At 40.6% G+C, this 20,063-nt stretch overlaps 1 protein-coding gene and 1 non-coding gene across 2 annotated transcripts; one reads left to right on the top strand and one right to left on the bottom strand.

Annotated features, from left to right (window-relative positions):
* Positions 1 to 2,514: 2,514 nt before the first annotated feature.
* On the bottom strand, positions 2,515 to 15,895 carry LOC125894473 (nuclear factor of activated T-cells, cytoplasmic 2-like). The gene is made up of 10 exons (XM_049585879.1): positions 15,558 to 15,895; positions 12,899 to 13,877; positions 12,597 to 12,768; positions 11,869 to 12,071; positions 11,140 to 11,312; positions 10,384 to 10,524; positions 7,530 to 7,585; positions 7,079 to 7,211; positions 4,320 to 4,937; positions 2,515 to 2,883 (listed from the first exon to the last, which is right to left on the bottom strand). Exons 1-10 carry the CDS (start codon positions 15,682 to 15,684, stop codon positions 2,837 to 2,839), a joined length of 2,649 nt encoding a protein of 882 aa, XP_049441836.1. The 5' UTR covers positions 15,685 to 15,895; the 3' UTR covers positions 2,515 to 2,836.
* Positions 15,896 to 17,481: 1,586 nt separating this feature from the next.
* trnat-ugu (transfer RNA threonine (anticodon UGU)) lies at positions 17,482 to 17,554 on the top strand. The gene has a single exon. It is a non-coding gene; the product is annotated as a tRNA-Thr (tRNA).
* The last annotated feature ends 2,509 nt before the right edge of the window (positions 17,555 to 20,063 follow it).

The raw sequence follows: 20,063 nt of genomic DNA, 5'->3' as shown, positions 1-20,063 counted from the left end.
AGAAAAACGAGTGGCCATCATTACTTTAAGAAATGAAGGTCAGTCAGTCCGGAAAATTGCAAAAACTTTAAATGTGTCCCCAAGTGGAGTCGCAAAAACCATCAAGTGCTACAATGAAACTGGCACACATGAGGACCGACCAGGAAAGGAAGACCAAGAGTCACCTCTGCTTCTGAGGATAAGTTCATCCGAGTCACCAGCCTCAGAAATCCCAAGTTAACAGCAGCTCAGATCAGAGACCAGATGAATGCCACACAGAGTTCTAGCAGCAGACCCATCTCTAGAACAACTGTTAAGAGGAGACTGCGCGAATCAGGCCTTCGTGGTCAAATAGCTGCTAGGAAACCACTGCTAAGGAGAGGCAACAAGCAGAAGAGATTTGTTTGGGCCAAGAAACACAAGGAATGGACATTAGACCAGTGGAAATCTGTGCTTTGGTCTGATGAGTCCAAATTTGAGATCTTTGGTTCCAACCGCCGTGTCTTTGTGAGACGCAGAAAAGGTGAACGGATGGATTCCACATGCCTGGTTCCACTGTGAAGCATGGAGGAGGAGGTGTGATGGTGTGGGGTGTTTTTCTGGTGACACTGTTGGGGATTTATTCAAAATTGAAGGCACACTGAACCAGCATGGCTACCACAGCATCCTGCAGCGACATGCCATCCCATCCGGTTTGCGTTTAGTTGGACGATCATTTATTTTTCAACAGGACAATGACCCCAAACACACCTCCAGGCTGTGTAAGGGCTATTTGACCAAAAAGGAGAGTGATGGAGTGCTGCGGCAGATGACCTGGCCTCCACAGTCACCGGACCTGAACCCAATCGAGATGGTTTGGGGTGAGCTGGACCGCAGAGTGAAGGCAAAGGGGCCAACAAGTGCTAAACACCTCTGGGAACTCCTTCAAGACTGTTGGAAAACCATTTCAGGTGACTACCTCTTGAAGCTCATGGAGAGAATGCCAAGAGTGTGCAAAGCAGTAATCAGAGCAAAGGGTGGCTATTTTGAAGAAACTAGAATATAAAACATGTTTTCAGTTATTTCACCTTTTTTTGTTAAGTACATAACTCCACATGTGTTCATTCATAGTTTTGATGCCTTCAGTGAGAATCTACAATGTAAATAGTCATGAAAATAAAGAAAACGCATTGAATGAGAAGGTGTGTCCAAACTTTTGGCCTGTACTGTATAAAAATACTTCCTTAAAAACATTATGTATTTATGTACGTGTATTTATGTACTTAAAATTCAGGGTTATACTTTACTGTCATTTTAGACAATTCTACATTTCAGAGGCAAATATTGTAGGCTACTTTTTACTTGACTACAGTTACTGTACTTTCTGAGATTACAGTTTCAATTTCGAATGTTTCTGATAAACTAAAAGGATGTAGTGTTCCTTTATGTGTTCAGAAACCTCTCCTACTTCTTAAAATAAACTATTTAAAAAGCCTCATGGACCAGCTTGAACATGTACTGTCACAAAGTTGAAAACAGGGCTGTTTTTCTGACACCATGTAAACCTTTTAGGGATGTTTCTCACACGGCAGCCATACCAAAACATACAGTATGATTATCTCATAGATTGTGATGCATTGCTGTAAGTTAAACCAATCAAAAGGATATACAGGAGTACAACCTTCAACATCTACCGTAGAAAAATGCAAATGTTTTTTGAATTCAGGACTTTCACTTGTACTGGAGTATTTTCAGTGTTGTATTGCCACTTTTACAGAATCTGAATACGTCTTTCATCACTGCTCATAACGGATGCACTGTTTTAGTTTGAACTAGTCTTGTTAAGTATTTAAACTTAAAACTGTGCTTACACAGTGTTGCATCATCAATGCAACACTCAAAAAGGATTCTTTAGAGTCAGCCGTCTACTTTTTAAACATGCTGTTATTGTGAATGTAATACACTACGGCAGTGGTTCTCAACCAAGGTTCCTTGAGGAAGAGAGTCTCTATGTGTCAGCACTGTGATAGTCTGGCAACCAGTCTGTCTGTCTAGGGTGTACTCTGCCTCTCACCCTGCGACAGCTGGGATAGGCTCTTGTACCAGAATAAGCAATTACGGAAAATTAATGAATGAAAGAATTCACTTTAGAAGTCAGTGACCAGTGTGAGTAAGGGTCGTAAGAGTGACTTTTCTGATCATAGCTTTCCCTTCTTCCATGGTTTTCTCTGCAGCTACAGTTGACAATCATATAATTCTGGTCTTACTCATATCTAACAACCAAAATCTTTTCTGATGGAGGTCCCTGAAGTGAAATCTTCTCAAATGGGGGTCAGTGCATTAATGTGTATTAACTCAAGGATCCTTGACATTATATCTCTCAGATATTTTTTATTTTTAATAGTGGCTAAAATATGCCGTCATGCTAGGGAAAAGTCATTTCAAATACAAAGGGAGATCTATCTATCTATCTATCTATCTATCTATCTATCTTTAAATTATATATATTTAAAGTGTGTTAGCTGAGTAAGATTGCCCTTAATAGAAACACACCGATTCATATAAACAGAATTTATTTAATATAAAATATTTTATACATGCTTACAAGGAGCAATTGTACAAATATATGAACAAAGACAAGTCAAACAGGTTAAAATAAAGACACAATAGAGACACAGTATAGGTATGACACCGGTTCTACTATCTTGGCTAGGGTTAAAAAGCTTAAAGTTAAGGTGAGCCTGAAGTGGATCACTGTCTATTTTTTGCCACCAATCCAGTTTTTTTTTAAGTCTACAAGTATAAGCTCTCTCCGAGATATTTAACATATCGTGCTTAATCTAATGGACATCAGAGCTGCCGCAGGCCTCCTCCAGGGTCACTCTCCATTGTGGCCTTTCATGTCTCTTTTGATGATGTCATTCACTGGAAAACATCACAAACAAGGGTAAATGAGTTAAATATTCACAACTATCCTGTAAAGTAGTATGCTGTAATAAAGAAAGCCATTATGCTTATTATATATAATATTTTGAAGGAATTCTTGTATTTTTAATGTGCTTTTTCCTTTAACCTCATTTGTCCTCAAATCATTCATCTGATCTGTTGGAGTGTGGGGAGGTTGTGCAGTCTACATTTTTTAAATTCTACCAGCAGATGTCACCAAAGTTAAATTATTGGGTAATTTTATAGTTTCATTATAGAGTTAACAATGAAGGGAAGTCAGGAAATGAAGGTGAAGAGAGAGTAACAAAAGCCCCCCCAGCTTGACTTGAACCTGAGACGTTGTGGTTTGTGGTTAAAGCCAACACGGGGTCCCCAGAAATGATCTAATTTCATACATCCATCTGTCCAGTGATGACTTGCAGCCTCTTTGGTGATAATGTAAAGTATTCTCCACTAGATGTCTCTATTTTATTGAACACAGAATTATGTACCAATAAATAGAATAAGCACATTTGTTGTTGCACATGACAGAAAGAATAATTATAATCTCAAAAAACAAAACAATAATAGGAATACTAACATAAATATAGCATGTAATTTGGTTAGATTATTGTAGTTACTTTAACTTTCACTATTACCTCCTCAAACGCCAGAACAAAGTACATGCTTCTCTAACCACAGGTGTGTCTGCACATATTTGCCTATACGATGCACTTCCTGTTTCTGTCTCCCATCACAGAAGCGTAAAGAGAAACTTTGCCCCACAGCAAACAAGGTCAAGGTACATCACTTGTTCTCTCACTTCATGGCCCCATTACTTCTTTCTCCTTCTTCAGCCTCAGATAAATCAGGAATCGTGAGCATGTTGTATTTTCTTTCAAATGAGACTGAGCACGCGCATCAAGTTTCTACATGTGTAGTGAGTGTTTTCAGTTGTGTGAGTGAGAGTGAGACTGAAAGAGACAGGAAAGTGGATAGAAAGGCCCAACAGAAAACCACAAGGCGGGATTTGCAAGCGTACAGTTGCAATGCGCTCGTATGCATATGCAGACTGGACCACAATTACTCATCCCTCAGGCAAGTTTGCACGTATTTTGCAAAGTATATTCCCCCATTTAATCTTTCTTTGTAAAGCAATAAATAAAGTATCTTCTACAACTCAGCATATCAATGATCTGTTGTCAAGGAAAACCAAAACAGCCGAAGTACAGATAGTGTTATGCTTATCGCTCAAATGTGAATAACGACAATATTCAGTGTGTGACGAAGGAAAAAACAAGGGCTTAAGAGAGAAGTTTATACCCTGCAAAGATGTGAGGGATGAGGGGGGCAGACGCTGTTCAACAATCCCACCAGCACTTCATTTGAAGCATATTGACCCCTTTAAGAACAAAGTATGTAACAGAAGTACTCACCGTCCTCCAGGTAAGCATAGCGGAGGTTCTCTTGTTTGACCATGACCCTCTCTGGAGCTCGTTCCTCATGGTTTCCTCTTCCAGAGCCAATCTGGGTCATTGGCTCCACTCGGCCTACGACCTTCCCTTGAGCTTGACCCTGGATGTATCTTGAAGGTGGTGACTTTCCCAGCGGCAGCGCTGTCTGCACAAAACCCTGATGTCTTGACACCAAACAGGCCTCGTATGAATCACCAACCTGAGGACTTTCGCCCAGTTTGCCCACAGGGGTTCTGGCACTGACACACTGGCTGGGGGTGGAGGCAGCGTGGGATCCACTGAGGAGGTTGGTGTAACACGGGTTTGCAGCGTGGTACAGCACAGGGTTGTTGATCACAGTGCCGGCTCTGGACTGGTAATAGACTGGTTGGTCGTCCAGTGGATCAGGGATTAACATGTGGGCTCTGGGGTCTACAGTGGTTAGATGGTACATTGTTGGAGAAACATTCAAGGCTTGAAGGTTGCTCTCCTGCTCAAGGTGATGGTAGAGTGACTTCATCGAGAGGCCCGACAGAGACTGATTGTCTGAGTAGATGTGTGAATTCAACTGGTAGTCGTCCAGTGGTTCTGCTTTGATGGCTAGAAAATGAAAGGTGAGAGAAATCAGTGTAGGTCATTAGCTCACTAATGATCATGATAATATCGTATCATGGATTCTCTGGTGATTCCCACACCTACTGCATACCACCTATTAAATCAACAATTAAGTATGCCATTACCAACAGACTGTTCACACTGATGTGTACGGCCACCCAACAGCTCTCACATCTCTGAAAACATTGCAGCAAATTTCCAAACAAGCATTATTTGAATAAACTGACCACAAATTGGGAATCTCAGTAGTTATTTTCTCATCTGAAAAATGTTAAAATAATAAAATAACATATTACCAGGTTTTTAATAGCTTTAAATTTCTGCTATTGCCAGCTGTTGCGCAGTCTGAAAAGATGCAATGAGCATGTCTAGTAAGCTCAGTTCGCACACTCACAAATCCACATACTATGCAGTGTGAACGCACCACACACTCAATTTTACTTGACACTTAATAATATGTCAGTGGGATTTGGAACACATCGTGAGAGTCTACTACAGCCACAAGTAGTGGTACAGTGGTGCTTCAAGCTAAATGCTAACATCAGCATGCTAACATCCTCACAGTGACATTGCTAACATGGTGATGTTTAGCTGGTGTTAATTACTGAATTTTGACCTGTTGGTGCGAGAGAGAAAAAACAGGGGATCACCAAAGCTGGTAGGATTCGTTATCTGGGGACCATGGGTGTCTGTACAAAATTTCATGGCAATCCATCCAACAGTTGTTGAGATATTTCAGTCTGGAACAAAGTAGTGGGGCGACTGACCAACAGTGACTATGTTTACATACAATAAATACTGCAGTTCTTGCCTATTCTATTCCTACCAAGCTGTTAACATAAAAATACCATTAATATTCCTGTGCACATGCAGCCGTGCATATTCTGATTAACATGCCCTTAAGTGTTGTTTATCATTTCAAAATGGAAAGTGCAGCAGTTGAAGACCTTTGTGCCATTTTTGCATCTTTGCGTCAAAATAAAAAGTTTCCTATTTCAAAGTTTCCTACCGGTGGCACAGCCTCTCTCTTTTGCTCTTTCAACCAACCTCTTAGAAAGGTCAGTGTTGTGATATTTTTCACATATCCGAAAAGCTGTTGATATCCAAAGCTTTCATAATGTTTAAAAATAGGTGTGTTTTTTTTCTTTCCAACCAGAAATGTGGGGTTTTCTTTTGGGCATGCATCTTTGCCCCACAGCCTTGCAAACTGTTGGTTAGTCAGTTTGGGTACAGCGTGTTCATGACAACACACAGCGCCAACCATAAAGAAGCAAGACGTTGTGGTTGCGGTAAAAAACCCAAATGAAGTGCAAAGTCTGAAGCACTGTATACATGTCCAAAGAATGCTCCTATAATCCGAATAAGTTCAGCAGAACCCACGTCTTGATTGGAAAACGCTACACCCGTAAAAACACAGTCTATGTAAACATAGTCAGTGACATTTTTTAGTTGTGCTGGCTCTACGAGGCCTGAGATGTTACAGGGATCCGGTAATTTAGGAAAACACACCAATGCATTTCATGATAAGGTATTATAATTAACATTTCTTTCATGTACCAACTCAACCCGCCTCATCCATTTATACTCAAGTTTCCTAAAACAATATGTGTGAAAGTGTGTGTCTGCATTTCAGCTGTGGATGTTTCATGTGGGTGGAGAGAGCGTTAGTGAAAACAGTAGTGGAGTATTTTTCCACTTCAGAGCAAGTGAGAGTCGTAGCCCTACGCCTGCAGTTCGCTGGTAACAGCTACGGACTGATTTCTTGTGACTGCAAGTGATTTCTTGTAGATCATCAGCGTAAAGTGAGGATAACAGAAAGAAGCTAGTGGCTGCTTTTAATTGTGTTAAAGTGTCCTCGGGTTTAAATGTTCCTTTAATTATGTAGCAGTTAGATCTAATCTGATTAAAGTGTTGCCGGTTCCTGTATCCTCAAGGTTTGACTTAATCAAGGGATGAGTGGCTTGTTATTGAGGTTTGTGCTGACAGAGGTGAGAACGCCTGACTCTCCCTGCTGACCCTCGGCTTGACACCGAAGACCTTTCAGTCACCTTCCCGTCTCTCAAACATTTGAGGCCCCCCCTCTTCCTCCTGTAACGTCAGAGCAGACATGGCTGACAGATAAATACCTATCATAGGAGTGTAGATGAAGTGCTGAGGCTGACTGCGTTTCTTCTTCCCGTTGATGACATAGAAGTTGACTTTGGCCGGGTGGGAAATGTTCTGCTTTCGATACGGAGGGACCTCGACAAAAAGCATGTTCTAGATGGGGATTGCGACACAAAAGAAAAACAAGATCACTCTTGAGATTAAATGTCATGTTGAAACAGAGAGGCGTAGGCTGCCCCAAATCTCTCGCTTGTGTGTTTCAGAATCAAAATCAGTATCAGAAATAAAAGTCCCAGAATGTGATATATACATAGCAGCGTGCTTTGTGCGGTCATAGGTTTGTGTTTTGCTTTCTGTTTATTTGAATTTGTAAGAGTCTACTTTGATCAAATGCCTATCTACAAAAGTAAATCCTTGGTTATATAAAATGATGCTACATGTGTCAGTGCAGATAAGTGGAAGTCAACTCACAGCTTGTGTTTTGTCTCTGTCCACAGTGGCCTCCACCTCCCAGAGTTGCTTCCCATCTGAAAGCAGAGCGAGTAAAGTGTACATGCATTGAGGAAAGTTAAATGAAAAGATTAATACTGCTCTCATGTCTGTACAAGAAACATGTGGCCTGAAACAGCAGCCAGTTAGCGTTAGCTTAGCTTAGCACAAATAATGGAAACCACAGACTGTAAAAATCATGGACATGGCGACCCTGACGTCACCCATTAGTTTTTCACGTCTCCCATTTTGACACATCGAGTTCAGCATTACAGCTGTCGCCATACTGTTGTTGTTTTTTTGAGCCATTAGTGACCATATTTGGTTGAGAGGCTGGCGCTGTAGAGGAGCGAGGGGTGGATCTGACTGAAAGCCGAGGACAATATTAGCAGACAGCCTGTCACTCAAAGCAGTCCAGCCTTAAATATGCGTAACTTCAAGCCTCAATAAAATGTAAATAGGTGAGTTACATAAAAATTCACCCCATACAGTTGTCATGAAGGGAGAAATTAGTTTTCTCGATACGATACAATACGATACGATACTGGCTATAACCTCATATTTGTTGGACAGACGTGTGCATGGTAATGATTTTCTCATCGTACTAGTCTGGAAGAAAGCAAATAAATCAATTCCACACAATGTCCAACTGTTACTCGAGCTGCAACAAAATAAGTCGATCAAATCAAAATTAATCAACAGCTATTTTGATAATTGATTAATTGTTTTAATCATTTTTAAGCAAAAATATCGAACACCGGTTCCAGCTTCTTAAATGTGTTAATTTGCTGCTTTTCTTTGTCATTTATGATTTTAAAGAAAGAGTCTTTGAGTTTTGGACTGTTGGTTGGTGAAAGGAAGCAATCTGAAGACATCACTTTGGGCTCTGGGAATTTGTGATGAGCATTTTTTTTTATATATATATACGCTAAACGTTTCATTATTATTAGTCATAAAAATAATCAGCAGATGAATTGATAAGGAAAGTAATTATTAGTCATAGCCCTGATGGTTACTAATACTACTATACGGTCTATAAATATACAAATGTGTAAGAAATCAGATGATGTCAATCCTTCCTTTAATTTACATAACATTATGTGAACATATTTATACTCAGACAGTGGAGAACAGCCTTCTCTTTTATGTCTGGTTTAGTGTTTCATTCCCACCTCAGTTTTTACCTGCTGTCTCTGTTTTCTACCCACGCTTTAAGAAAAAAAAAACAAAAAAAAAAAAACACAAAGCCTCTGCTCTGGGTCTGAATCTTTATCAGTCTCTCTAACCACATCCTGTTGCATAAAAACCCCACACCAAGCAACAGGGAGGCTTTACATGCAGTCAACTGTACCCATCCTGCTCTCACACCATGTCACCCAGTGTAAAATGTTGTGTGGGCAGGGGGAGCAGCAGCGAGGTGAGAATTTTCCATATAGAAATAAATAAAAGTCGTCGCCTCCAGTAAAGCAGTAAAAGTTGAAACTAATGGCTCATTTAGTGAGAGATAAAAGTGGGGGCTGACGGAAGGTGTGCGTCACTGATGTTGCCCGGGCAATATGCAAATACTCTGAAAATACAAATACTATATGAGTAGGTTGATGCGCTCGGGCAGGATATTGAGAGGCCACAGATGTATCCGGGTATTGCATTAAGTGATGGTCTATTTTAATCATAGAAACCTGGTTGGAGTCCAAATATACACACATAACAATCACAGGTCAACATAACACACAAATCAAGAGTATTTATAAAACCTAGAAACACAGCATAATGTATTAAAGGAATGGTTCAACATAGGTTATATGCTTAAGCTGAGCCTTTCTCACATCTACTCACTTAAATCTCAGCAAAAATGTTAATTAGCCTATTTCCCAAAATGTTTCACTATTCTTTTAAAAGGGACAGTTCACCCTAAAGTCAAAATCACATATTTTCCCTCTTACCTGTAGTGCTGTTTATCAGTCTGGTCTGTTTTGGTGTGAGTTGCTGAGTGTTGGAGAGATCGACCAGAGAGATGATTGCTTTCTGTTGTATATAATGGAACTTATGGCACTCGACTTGTGGTGCTCAAAAAAAATGAGAAAAAAAGAAAAAGAAAAAAAAAAAGAAGAAGTTTTTCCAGAAATCATGAGCCAGCTACTCAGGCTAATCCACAGACTTTTTTGTGAGCAGTTTCATGTGGGAAGTATTTTCTTTCTATCAAACTACACCTGCCGACTGTTTTATGGCGCAGAAGGAAGTATGCATCTACTCATGGAAGAGAGACTTGTGTTCAAAACAGTGCAAGAAGTAAAAATGAATGCCGTCCTCCTTGGCTGAGCAGTAACGTTAGCTAGCTCAGGTGAGCTAGCAGTATTGAACTATTAGTTAGAATATAGTTGCTGTCACGAGCACAAACGTCTCGTCCATGAGCAGATGCACGCTTCCTTCTGCATGGTGATCTGGTTTTCAGGTGTAGTTTTTGTAGAAAGAAAGTAGTTCCTACATGATCACAACAAGGTCTGTGGATTATCCTGAGTAACTGGGTCAAGATTTCTGAGTAAAGACACTGATGTTGAGTTTTTCAAATCCACTTTTTGACACTTTGAGCACCACAAGCTGAGTGCCATCTAGTTCCATTATATTGGAGAGAAGGCAGACATCTCTACGGCTGATATCTCCAACACTCACCAACTCACATCGAAACAATCTAGACTGATAAATAGCACTACAGGTAAGGCTGAACTGCCCTTCATTTTCAGCACCAACTGAAACATGAATTTGAGGTGCATGAAGAGTTGAAATAATCTAACAACATATGATTACTGATAAAAATTAAAAAATAAGTCTTCCTCACCTTGAGCCTTCTCTGAAAATATTACTTTGGAGTCGGATGTGAAATTCTGTCCAGTAAGGACCATTTGTTTGCCGCCAAGAACCGACCATCGGTCCAGATCCTGCCTCTCAACTGCAGGGAACTCCTGAGCTGAGCGCTGGGCTGAGGAAACAGGAAGACACAGCTGCATGAAAGACCACACAGAGGACAGTATGTATCTATGTAACTTTTGGCCGCAAGTTACAATTAAGAGTGTTGTACCAAACTCTGGAGAAAGATAGTTGATTGTTGAGTCTCATTACAGGTCGTCATATACCGACACTTTGGGCTGATGGTTGGACCGAGCCACCAAGCCTGGGAATGAGACTGAACAATCAACCATCTTTCTCCAGAATTACATACAACACTTTGAAATCAAAACGTTGAATAATAAAATGTATTGTAACAGTTCCATAAGTAAAGAACAATCGTAAAGTTAATAAGCTTGCCAGCAACCAACAATAGCTATCAACCATTAATCACCATAGACTATGGATCATAACAGCTCAAGTATGACTACAGTATACCGAATTAATCAAAGATTTGAATTCAAGTATTCATTTGTAAGAGGAGGATATATTCACATTTTAAGTAGTTTAAAGAGGCATTAAGTTTACACATAATGAGATATACACGAGTGTAAAAAATAAAGATAAACCCGCAAGTTCGGCAATGACAGATGTCATCATCCAGTGACAGGAAGCAAATTCATCTTATCGGGAATTAAACGCTCCTTACAGCATTCAATAGGATGAGAGGCAGCTTGAAGAGACACGATCTGGCCTCCAGGCTGAGGGATGTGGACACGAAACACCAAACGCACGCGCGTGTTCTTCCGTCCAATGTCCGTCTCACCGTTCCTCAGTTCGATGTCGGCATTCCTCAACTTCAAGATTCCTACACAGTCAATCCTGTGAATGTGAGAAAACATGGGATTAAATACAAGTGTATTGAATTAGGCCAAAGTGCTGCGTTAGAAACCTCGTTTTTATTCACAATCCGCTGCAAGACAGTTTCTGTTTACATGCAGTGAAACTGTAATCTGCATCGGTTTTAATTTCTCAGTTAAAACCCAGTTTTGTTCTGTGACATTTCGATTAACTTTTTTTGGCATTGTTTTTCGGTGATTCATCATACGTCAAGTTCATGAAAGTGTGTCTTTTCTTGCTGCTGTGTCTGGTAGGCCTTTCTTGGAAAAACTCTCTGGCACACAGGAAGTGATGCACTCTATGTTTCCGTCAGCGGCGACTTGTTGGAAGCGAAAAAGACAAAACCCTTGCAGCTGGTGTGAGCGGCCATAGTCACCATGTGTGAGGATAAAAAGAAAAGAGCACTTAGCACAAAAACTCCTGTCGACTCTAATGTATCTCTGCATCTGTAACTCTGAGAGAGGAAACCAAAAGCACTACAGAAGTGACTGCAGATTGCCTAATAACATGTATCCCACAGCGTCTCTCTGCTACTCACACTACTCTCATATGGTTCTTTGGCTCGAGAGGGATCTCCAACACTTTGGTCCCGTTTATCATCCTCTCCATGCTGGGTGTGGTGACGGTCTTCCCGGTGATACGGTGGACCTGGTAGAAGGCGTGGGGCTTCAGGATCCTCTCGTCAGCTGTTCCTATGAAGACCTGCAACCCCAGTGGAGCTGTGCCTTGGTATCCACAGAGCTATTAGGGGCAACAAAGGCGATTAAATGCATGCTTCACACTGAGTTAAACTAACTATGATACTGACAACAAATCCACAAAGCACAATAAATCTCTTTTCCCTGTGGGGATGATTTCACAGCAGGTCACTGTCTAACTGGCATAACAAGAACACTGATTTGCATAGTCCGTTTGTGCATCAGTGCCAGGAACACCAACAGTAACGGCTTATTGATTAACTCACCAGAGCAGTAAATAAAGCAGAATCATGAACCAATTCTTGCTGTGTCAGTACACCTGATCTGTGACTCTATGTGTGTCTTTTGGCAGTTTAAAACAGTAATAATTAATAATTTGTCCTTGTAGGGGTGAGGATCTTTGATTCATTTGCACGGCTGTCGTTATCCAGGAAATACCGCCCCATGTTTACGATCTCTGCTACCTCATTTCTCTTTTACAGAACTGGAAGTGACACAGATAATACGTGAGAGTGATTTCTCTTTCTTGTTTCCATCTTTGCACACCCCACACCCCAAAAAAAAGCACCTGAATTTCTGGATGTCCTCCGTTAGGTGTCTTTACAGCTCCTCGGCTGCCCTCGGTCTCATAATGAGCTCTGTGGTGAGATCTGGGCTCTTGCTGGATAAGAAGCTCATACTGACCAGACTGACTGGGCAACGGCCACTCTAAAGACGGAAGTGGAGCCACTGAGAGACCACTGGAGAAAAGACAGGCAGAAATACTCATCTCATACTTGTCAATTAAATGGTGCACATCAACACTGGTCATTTGAGCTCATTAAAAAGATCTGAATTTTTAAAAGTTAGAATGAAGGACAGGCAACACACCTGAATGCCCCGTGGTGGACTGGATGAGGAGGAGGCCACACAGCTGGGAGCATATAGAAGGTTTCAGACTTGACTTCAGCTCCTGCCCTGCCCATTCTCTCCTGCTCAATGGACCAGTCGTACCCCTCTCCATACGCACAGTCCTGCCTCTGAGTCTGCACCCCCGCAGGAGGCATCGCTCTGGGAAGACTGGAGCTGAGGCTGCTCAGCATCTCCTCCAGGCCTGAGGAGGTGGTCTGAGCTTGGGGCTGGAACTCAGCTGGAGCCTGGTATTGGTGAAGGTAGTAGGACCCCTGCTGCTCATGAGGTGAAGGGATGGGACTGGGGCTCCGGGAGCGCTGCTTGACAGGAGTGCCCCCCTGACAGGACTGGGTCTTGTCATAGGAGCGCTTTCCGTGCGGTGAGGCAGAGCGGGAGCGCTGGTGGGGGAGCGATGAGGCGGGGCGTTGGTGCTGGGGCAGGAGATAGGTCTCATCTGTGACGCTGTTGTGAGGCGAGGCTCCTGGAGAGGAATGGGCAGAAGAAGTGTGGATGCCCTGGATGCCTGGGCAGAGGTCTAAGCCGGACAACCCCACACCGCAGCTGCCTCCGTTAGAAGGTGAGACGCACGGTGAAGCCACAGGAGAGTACGCGTCTGCAGGCCAGCCTGTGGAGGAGTTACTGCTGGCAGGACTCACACACTCCCTGTACGGCCCCAGAGCTTTGGTGCCAGGGCTCGGATCAAGGGTCTGAGAGCTGAGAGAGTCACCCGACACCCGAGTGATCTCAATCCTGGGGCTGGGAGCTGGGATGGCGCCTTGTCTTGATGCCAGCCCCAGGGATTCAAACACTGCCCCTGGCAAGTTGTCAGTGGTGGGGCTGTGAGTGGAGGGGTCCTGACTGGAAGCTGGCTGGTTGGAGCTCGACATGTACGCAGCGTGATGGTCCACCACCAGCATTGGAGGCTGGCTGTCATTCTGTAGGAGAGCATCTGATTCCTCTGTCAGAAGTGAAAGTGAGGATTAACATGTGCACACATGTACAAAGACTACTACCCCGTGATAACTTCAGGATTCCCTACAGCCAGGTTTTAAAGAGCCCATGGTGTAAAAAGACAAATTTCCATGTTTTTTTTTATAGTACAAAGCAGATGAAAAGTCAAAACACACAATCCACAGAGAGGCACACAGCAACTACGCCTTTAAACATATCGTCAGGACTTCCATGAAGGTGTGATGTCACAACTACACTATACAGACCATTTCAAACTTAAATATAAACTAAATCATGGTTGTCTAAAGGGACCTGAATACAGCATTGGAGGCGGGGCCATGTTTATTCCTATGTAAGCTCCTCAGTGGTGCCTGAAGCCAAAAAAATATCAACTGCTGCATTTAAACGATACTTGACACTGCTTGGACCCAATCTGTTGCCTAGCAATGCAATTCAATCGAAATAGCCTACAGACTGCCACTGTGAAGTCGCACTAACAACAACAATCACTTCCTGGAAGACAAGAAATTGATTTTAAGGTGAAGGATGAACCCAAGGTGATATGTAAACTCATCTTCACTGGTCGACTACAAACATGACGTATCATCTGAAACATGTCAGTAGCTACATGCCCATTAGCCCACAGCGTCATTAACAGACGGCTCGCTCAGTGTGTGACGTGCACTTGTAGATAAAATATAGGCCTATATTAATGAAGGTTCATTAGTACGGTTTTGTATTTCTCTGTAATGTAACACAGTGTTAACAATGTTGCTGATACTATTGTTTCTCACACCTTCAACTCAAACCATTGTGTTGCTCCGCCCAAAATATATCATTTAATGGTTAAATTAGTATCATAAACATGCGGGCGACTAGTCGACTAATGGCCCAAAATGATGACTATTGGTCGACTAGAAAGCCCTACTAGCCCTATATGATGCACGATTTTCTACCCAGAAGTTTTTGTAAACAAACATTGTGATTCGCTCTATAAAGATAAAAAGTGACACCACAGTAGGCTAATTCCCCTCGCTGCAGTGATGGTGCAGAGATATTAAGAGTGGAGATATGGAGGATGCAAACGCTGATCAATAACAAAAGACTGAGCTTCTTTTGGAAGGGGGGGGGCGCTTAGAGAGACAGGCGCTGAAACGGAGCGTTTCAGACAGAAGGTGAAAGCAGGTATGTTCAGACGGACAGTATGAGGAAAATAACGTGGTTTTTGAACCTTAAAGCAAATAAAAATGTTCTAGTAGAAACCCAAAACACAAGCATGAACCTGCAAAATAGAATAATATGGGACCTTTAAGACATGTCAAAATACTCCTAACACTTTGCAAAAAAAAAACTACCGCATTAAACATTCTAAAAATGAAACCTTCTTGAGTGAATTTTAACTCTCTTAAACTGTGATAAAGACAATTTATGCTTGTTTTCCTACAGAAAGAATAGCGTAGTTAGTTTCTCTCTTCTTAATGACAGTGAAAGAGGAGTGTAACATCAGTCCCTGACAGCAGAGTACTCACTGATGGGTATCCCAAAGCCACTTCACTTTACTTCACTGTTACAGACTCAACAAAAGCCATCATCTTTGTATTCTAATAACAAAAATACCACGAAAAAATGATGTAATTGGATGGGAGATGCTATGTTAAGTCTCTGTAAAAACATATTTCAAACACACCTTTATCACAGCCGACAGGAAAGTCCTCTTCAGGTGGATTATACAGGAACAGGTCAGAGAAGTCCAGCTCCTCCTGGCTGATGTCCTGACCCAGGCCCTCGGTGAAGCCCAAACCTCCAGAAGTCATCTCTCCAGCTCAATATGTAAATCTGCTTCCGACAACTTTATCTTCTGTGATAACTTTCAAACTCAGCCAACTAAGTAGAGCTCTGCGCATGAGATTAATAAATAACAAACCGACAGTGTTACCTTTTGTTTGTTGGAGTTAAAACATTTGGCAGCTGCTCAAATAAAAATCCAACACCGCGATGTGACAAAACGAGCGGTGACAGACGCTTCCTGTCACTGCTGATGATGACAAGCAGACAGGAGGCGCGGGCCCGTGTGTGTGTGTGTGTGTGTGTGTGTGTGTGTGTGTGTGTGTGCGTGCGTGCGCTGACAGAGTGCAGCACAGGCCCCATTTCCTTTGTGTGAGTCAAGTAGAGTCACAGTATGAAATACAAAGGCAGCATAAACACACAGCAGTCTGCTCTCTATAGTAAAATTATAATGACGTCACATGTAAATGTCATGTTGTAATTATTTCCAGTTATAGTTTCATAAACTTATAGCTTCCATTGTTTTTATGTAATTAACAGTGGGTTTTTTGCCCTTTGGTCTTCTACTGAATCTATTGTGTGTCTTTATTTGTTGACTACTTTGTTTGTTGACTATGTTTTTTACATAAACACATGATAATATAAATTAATCCTGTATAGAGCTACTAAAAATATAGGTGCACGAATTAAAAAATAATTTGAAAAAATAAATAGATATATACAAATAAACAACAAAACACAGAGAAAGCAAGTAAAAAAAAAAAAGATAATTATAGAATTAATAAATAATAATGATAAATAATAATACAATTTTAAAAATGAAATTTAAATTACAAAACAAGAGTGACATAATGATCTGATTAGAAGCAGAAAAGCCTGCAATTATGAATAAATGAATAGTTTTTGTTTCTGTTACATACATCTGGAGACACAGAGATTATTTCATACGAAATTTTCTCACAGTTGATAACCAAAGGAATAGGCTATGCTATATATATATAGCCTATATTAACCAAAGGAAACCCAGAATATCAACTATACCAAAGAAAGGAAATAAATAAATAAATGAATAATTAAATAGTACGTAAATAGTGTACACAATAATATATGATTAGATAATACTGTGTTTTTCTGTATTATTACAGAAATATAGTAAAAGACATTATAGTTTAAAATGCAATAAAACAGTATATTATTTGAATATAATATAATATAATACAATATAATATGATCATCCAAAGCAAGTTAAGCAACATATATCTCTTGATTTATGTCTTAAGAAAATCTATTAAAAGATGAATAACACCTTAAAAACATTACTCATGAAACTTGTTGTCATTCACATACATAAATAAATTAAAATGTGAAATAAAGCATTTCGAAACAGTAAAACATTAACAGACTAAGTGAGAGCAGGTTTGGGCCACTGGGTGGCAGTGTTGTCCCATTTCCATCAAGTTCCTGTTCCTTCAAGTGTCAGGGCAGTCATCGAACTTTTAAAACACACAATTATTAATTATGTGTTCATTCTCACTCGCCTCATGTGGTTTGTAGACATGCAGAGACTGTAGTTTGGTTTTAATAAATCAGTCACTGAGATCTCGACTCCATGTTGTGATTTAGGATTCACTTTCAATACTTTAAACGTTATTATAAAACAATATTTGAGTCATCAAATGGCCTCAATATACATCACTCTGCATGTGCAGCGTTTAAATAATGCTGTATATGCCGTTGTCATTAAACATATTACATCTGGATATGACACCCAGCTGTCAGTGGTCACACTGATGACACGAGACACGGAGAGCGTTGGAAACAGCTGCGGCTCTATAGCTCAGTGGTTAGAGCACTGGTCTTGTAAACCAGGGGTCGTGAGTTCGATCCTCACTAGGGCCTGCACTTCATTTATGCTGTTCCCATGGTGTTTACCATGTTACAGATAAATTGAATCACTGTAATAAAAACTAGGACAGTTTCGTCAAAAAAATTAAAGCGTTGTGATGTGTTTCCGTTCACAACTTGTCACTCAAGCTGAATAACAACACTCACAGTGCACAATATCCACATATTCTTTGGTAGAAAGTAATTTTAATGAAAAAAAAAATTAATTGAAATTGAAACTCAAACTATGAAATATTCTTTGTAAGCTGAATGCAGTTACTGTAATTTGCTTTAGACAAAAGTGTTTGTAATGTAATGTACCTATCTGTGTGGCTTTACCACTGGACATGTGTGAGTAATATATCTCCTTTGGTAATTTAGTTGAACTGACCCTTTAAATAATTACCAATCTTTACAACAGTGGTTCCCAACTAGTGGATCGCAGTCCAAAAGTGGGTCGTGGGTCCATTCTGAACGGTCCACAAGTGACTCGGGAACGTGTAAACTTTATTTTGAAGTACAGTAAATTTCCAGCACAGAGCTTTTATGTTGAAGTGCTGTTTCCTGCTGTAGAGTGAGCAACTAAAGGACAGGTAATTGACAGAGACAGCAGCTTGATGACATGGACAAATGTAAGTATGACGCTGAATATATTAAAATGTGTGGACCTTGAACTAGTGACTGAGGAGACATCTGGACCCTGTGGCTGGACCAGTTGGGAACCACTGGTTTAGAATTTGCCCCAACAGAAAAGTTATCCCCAGTCATATCTGCACGCTTGATCGGTTTCTACACATGGTAACATTTTAGTTTTATTTAGGATATTTCAACAAATCATTGATGACAATATAGACTCATGAAAACGTCTCTCCTGAGAGATGAATCCACTCGGAGGCATTTAACTTCTGCTGCCTGGTTCACGTGTTGATGTCACCTGAGGTCACATGTGAGTCTTTAGACCTCACGGCAGTCATATGAGTCACACAAATTAAGGTGTGAAGCTGCGTAAAATTGCCAGGGAGGGGATCTGAGGACAACGAAGCTCATAAATGTTGTTGCTCGCCTTCAGGCTGTCCTCAAAGGAGCATTGCTTGTCCTTAAGACTGAGGTAAACTGAGCAAAGGTGGAAGAAGCACTCAGATCCTGTGCTTATGTAAAAGTACCAAGGCCACAATATACATTTAGTCCATTACAAGAAAAAGTCCTGCTGGTTTAGATACAGAGGTGTTACTGTATCAGCAAAATCTAGTAGGTGTTAGGTTAAGAGGAAAATATCTTGTGAAACTGCTAACAAGTAGTCGTTTGTGAGGAGTTTTCATATTTTGTTTTATACACAATGTTAAAGAGCAAAGGAAAAAGTACTTGAAAGCTTCCACACCCCCTCTCTGTTTCTATTTTTGTCATTATTTAGTTAATTAATTTGGTCTCATTCTAAATACAGTAACATGACGTACTGTATAAGCTCCTCACCTCATAACTCACTTTCGTAACATAACCAGCTGCTAACAGTAGACAATGATTATTGTGTAACATGATTTTAAGATTGTAGGATTAGGTCAGTGGGCTATAGTAAGTCACAAACTGTATTAACACTGACCCTCACTGATTATGAACCTTAGATAATGTTTAAAACAAACTCAGACTGATGTATACATGTTGTATCGTTGGTTGTTGCACATATTATAACATTTTAAATATTATATCAAGTATGTGTCTGTGGTTAATTATTGGTTTGTTCACCGTCTATAAACATTATTTCGATGGCTATTATTTCTTAAGTTGCAACTGATGATAATAATACCTTGCTAAATCTTTTATAAATACTTTGCAGTGCACCTGACTATAATAGCCATTAAAGTCATTTTTAAAGACAGTTTACAAATCAGTCATTAACTACTAACGAATACTTAATTACTTACGAAGGTTTTATTGATGACCTATGATATGCAAACAACTGCTGGTTTACCTATATGACCTATCGTTTGAAAGCCACTCTCCTTGCAGTTCAGCTGATGCAGACTGTTTCAAGATACAGATACCACAGCAGGTTTTAATAAATGTTTCTTTCAGACAAACAACAAACAAACAGTTATAACTCGCCTTTTATGCATACTGGTAATTCACAGATTTATTATATGGCAACAAAAATGGTGCTCATGCAGTCCTAAAGGTCCAAATGATCTAAATCCAGTGAAATATTTAGTCCAAACACATTAGATATTCATCCATAGATATCTACAACTGCTGTTGCATTGTTTCAAATGATCATACTACTCATCATTATATTCCATATATCATCCATAATTTATCCAGTTTGCATGCAAATAAGTCGACCCCTCCTTTTCAAAATGGTGGCAAACTCCAGGGGTGTCGGTGGCTTAGTGGATGGAGCAGATGCCCCATGTACAAGGCTGTTGCTGCAGCGGCCCGGGTTCAGCTCCGGCCTGTGGCCCTTTGCTGCATGTCATCCCCCCCTCTCTCACCACCTTCACATTTAAGCTGTCCTGTCAATTGGAAGCAAAAA

This window comes from Epinephelus fuscoguttatus, linkage group LG1 (genome assembly GCF_011397635.1).
Source record: "Epinephelus fuscoguttatus linkage group LG1, E.fuscoguttatus.final_Chr_v1".
NCBI classification, from domain to species: Eukaryota; Metazoa; Chordata; class Actinopteri; order Perciformes; family Serranidae; genus Epinephelus; species Epinephelus fuscoguttatus.
This window is presented reverse-complemented; position numbering and strand designations above follow the sequence as displayed.

What these genes read in the sequence shown, in the direction of transcription:
- LOC125894473 (XM_049585879.1), bottom strand. Translation starts at nt 15,684, where the DNA reads ATGACTTCTGGAGGTTTGGGCTTCACCGAGGGCCTGGGTCAGGACATC. An exon ending in TCCTGTCGGCTGTGATAAAG is followed by an intron (nt 13,878 to 15,557) that starts GTGTGTTTGAAA and finishes CACTTCTGACAG; the next exon opens with AGGAATCAGATGCTCTCCTA. An exon ending in ACAGAGACAAAACACAAGCT is followed by an intron (nt 7,212 to 7,529) that starts GTGAGTTGACTT and finishes ATCCCCATCTAG; the next exon opens with AACATGCTTTTTGTCGAGGT.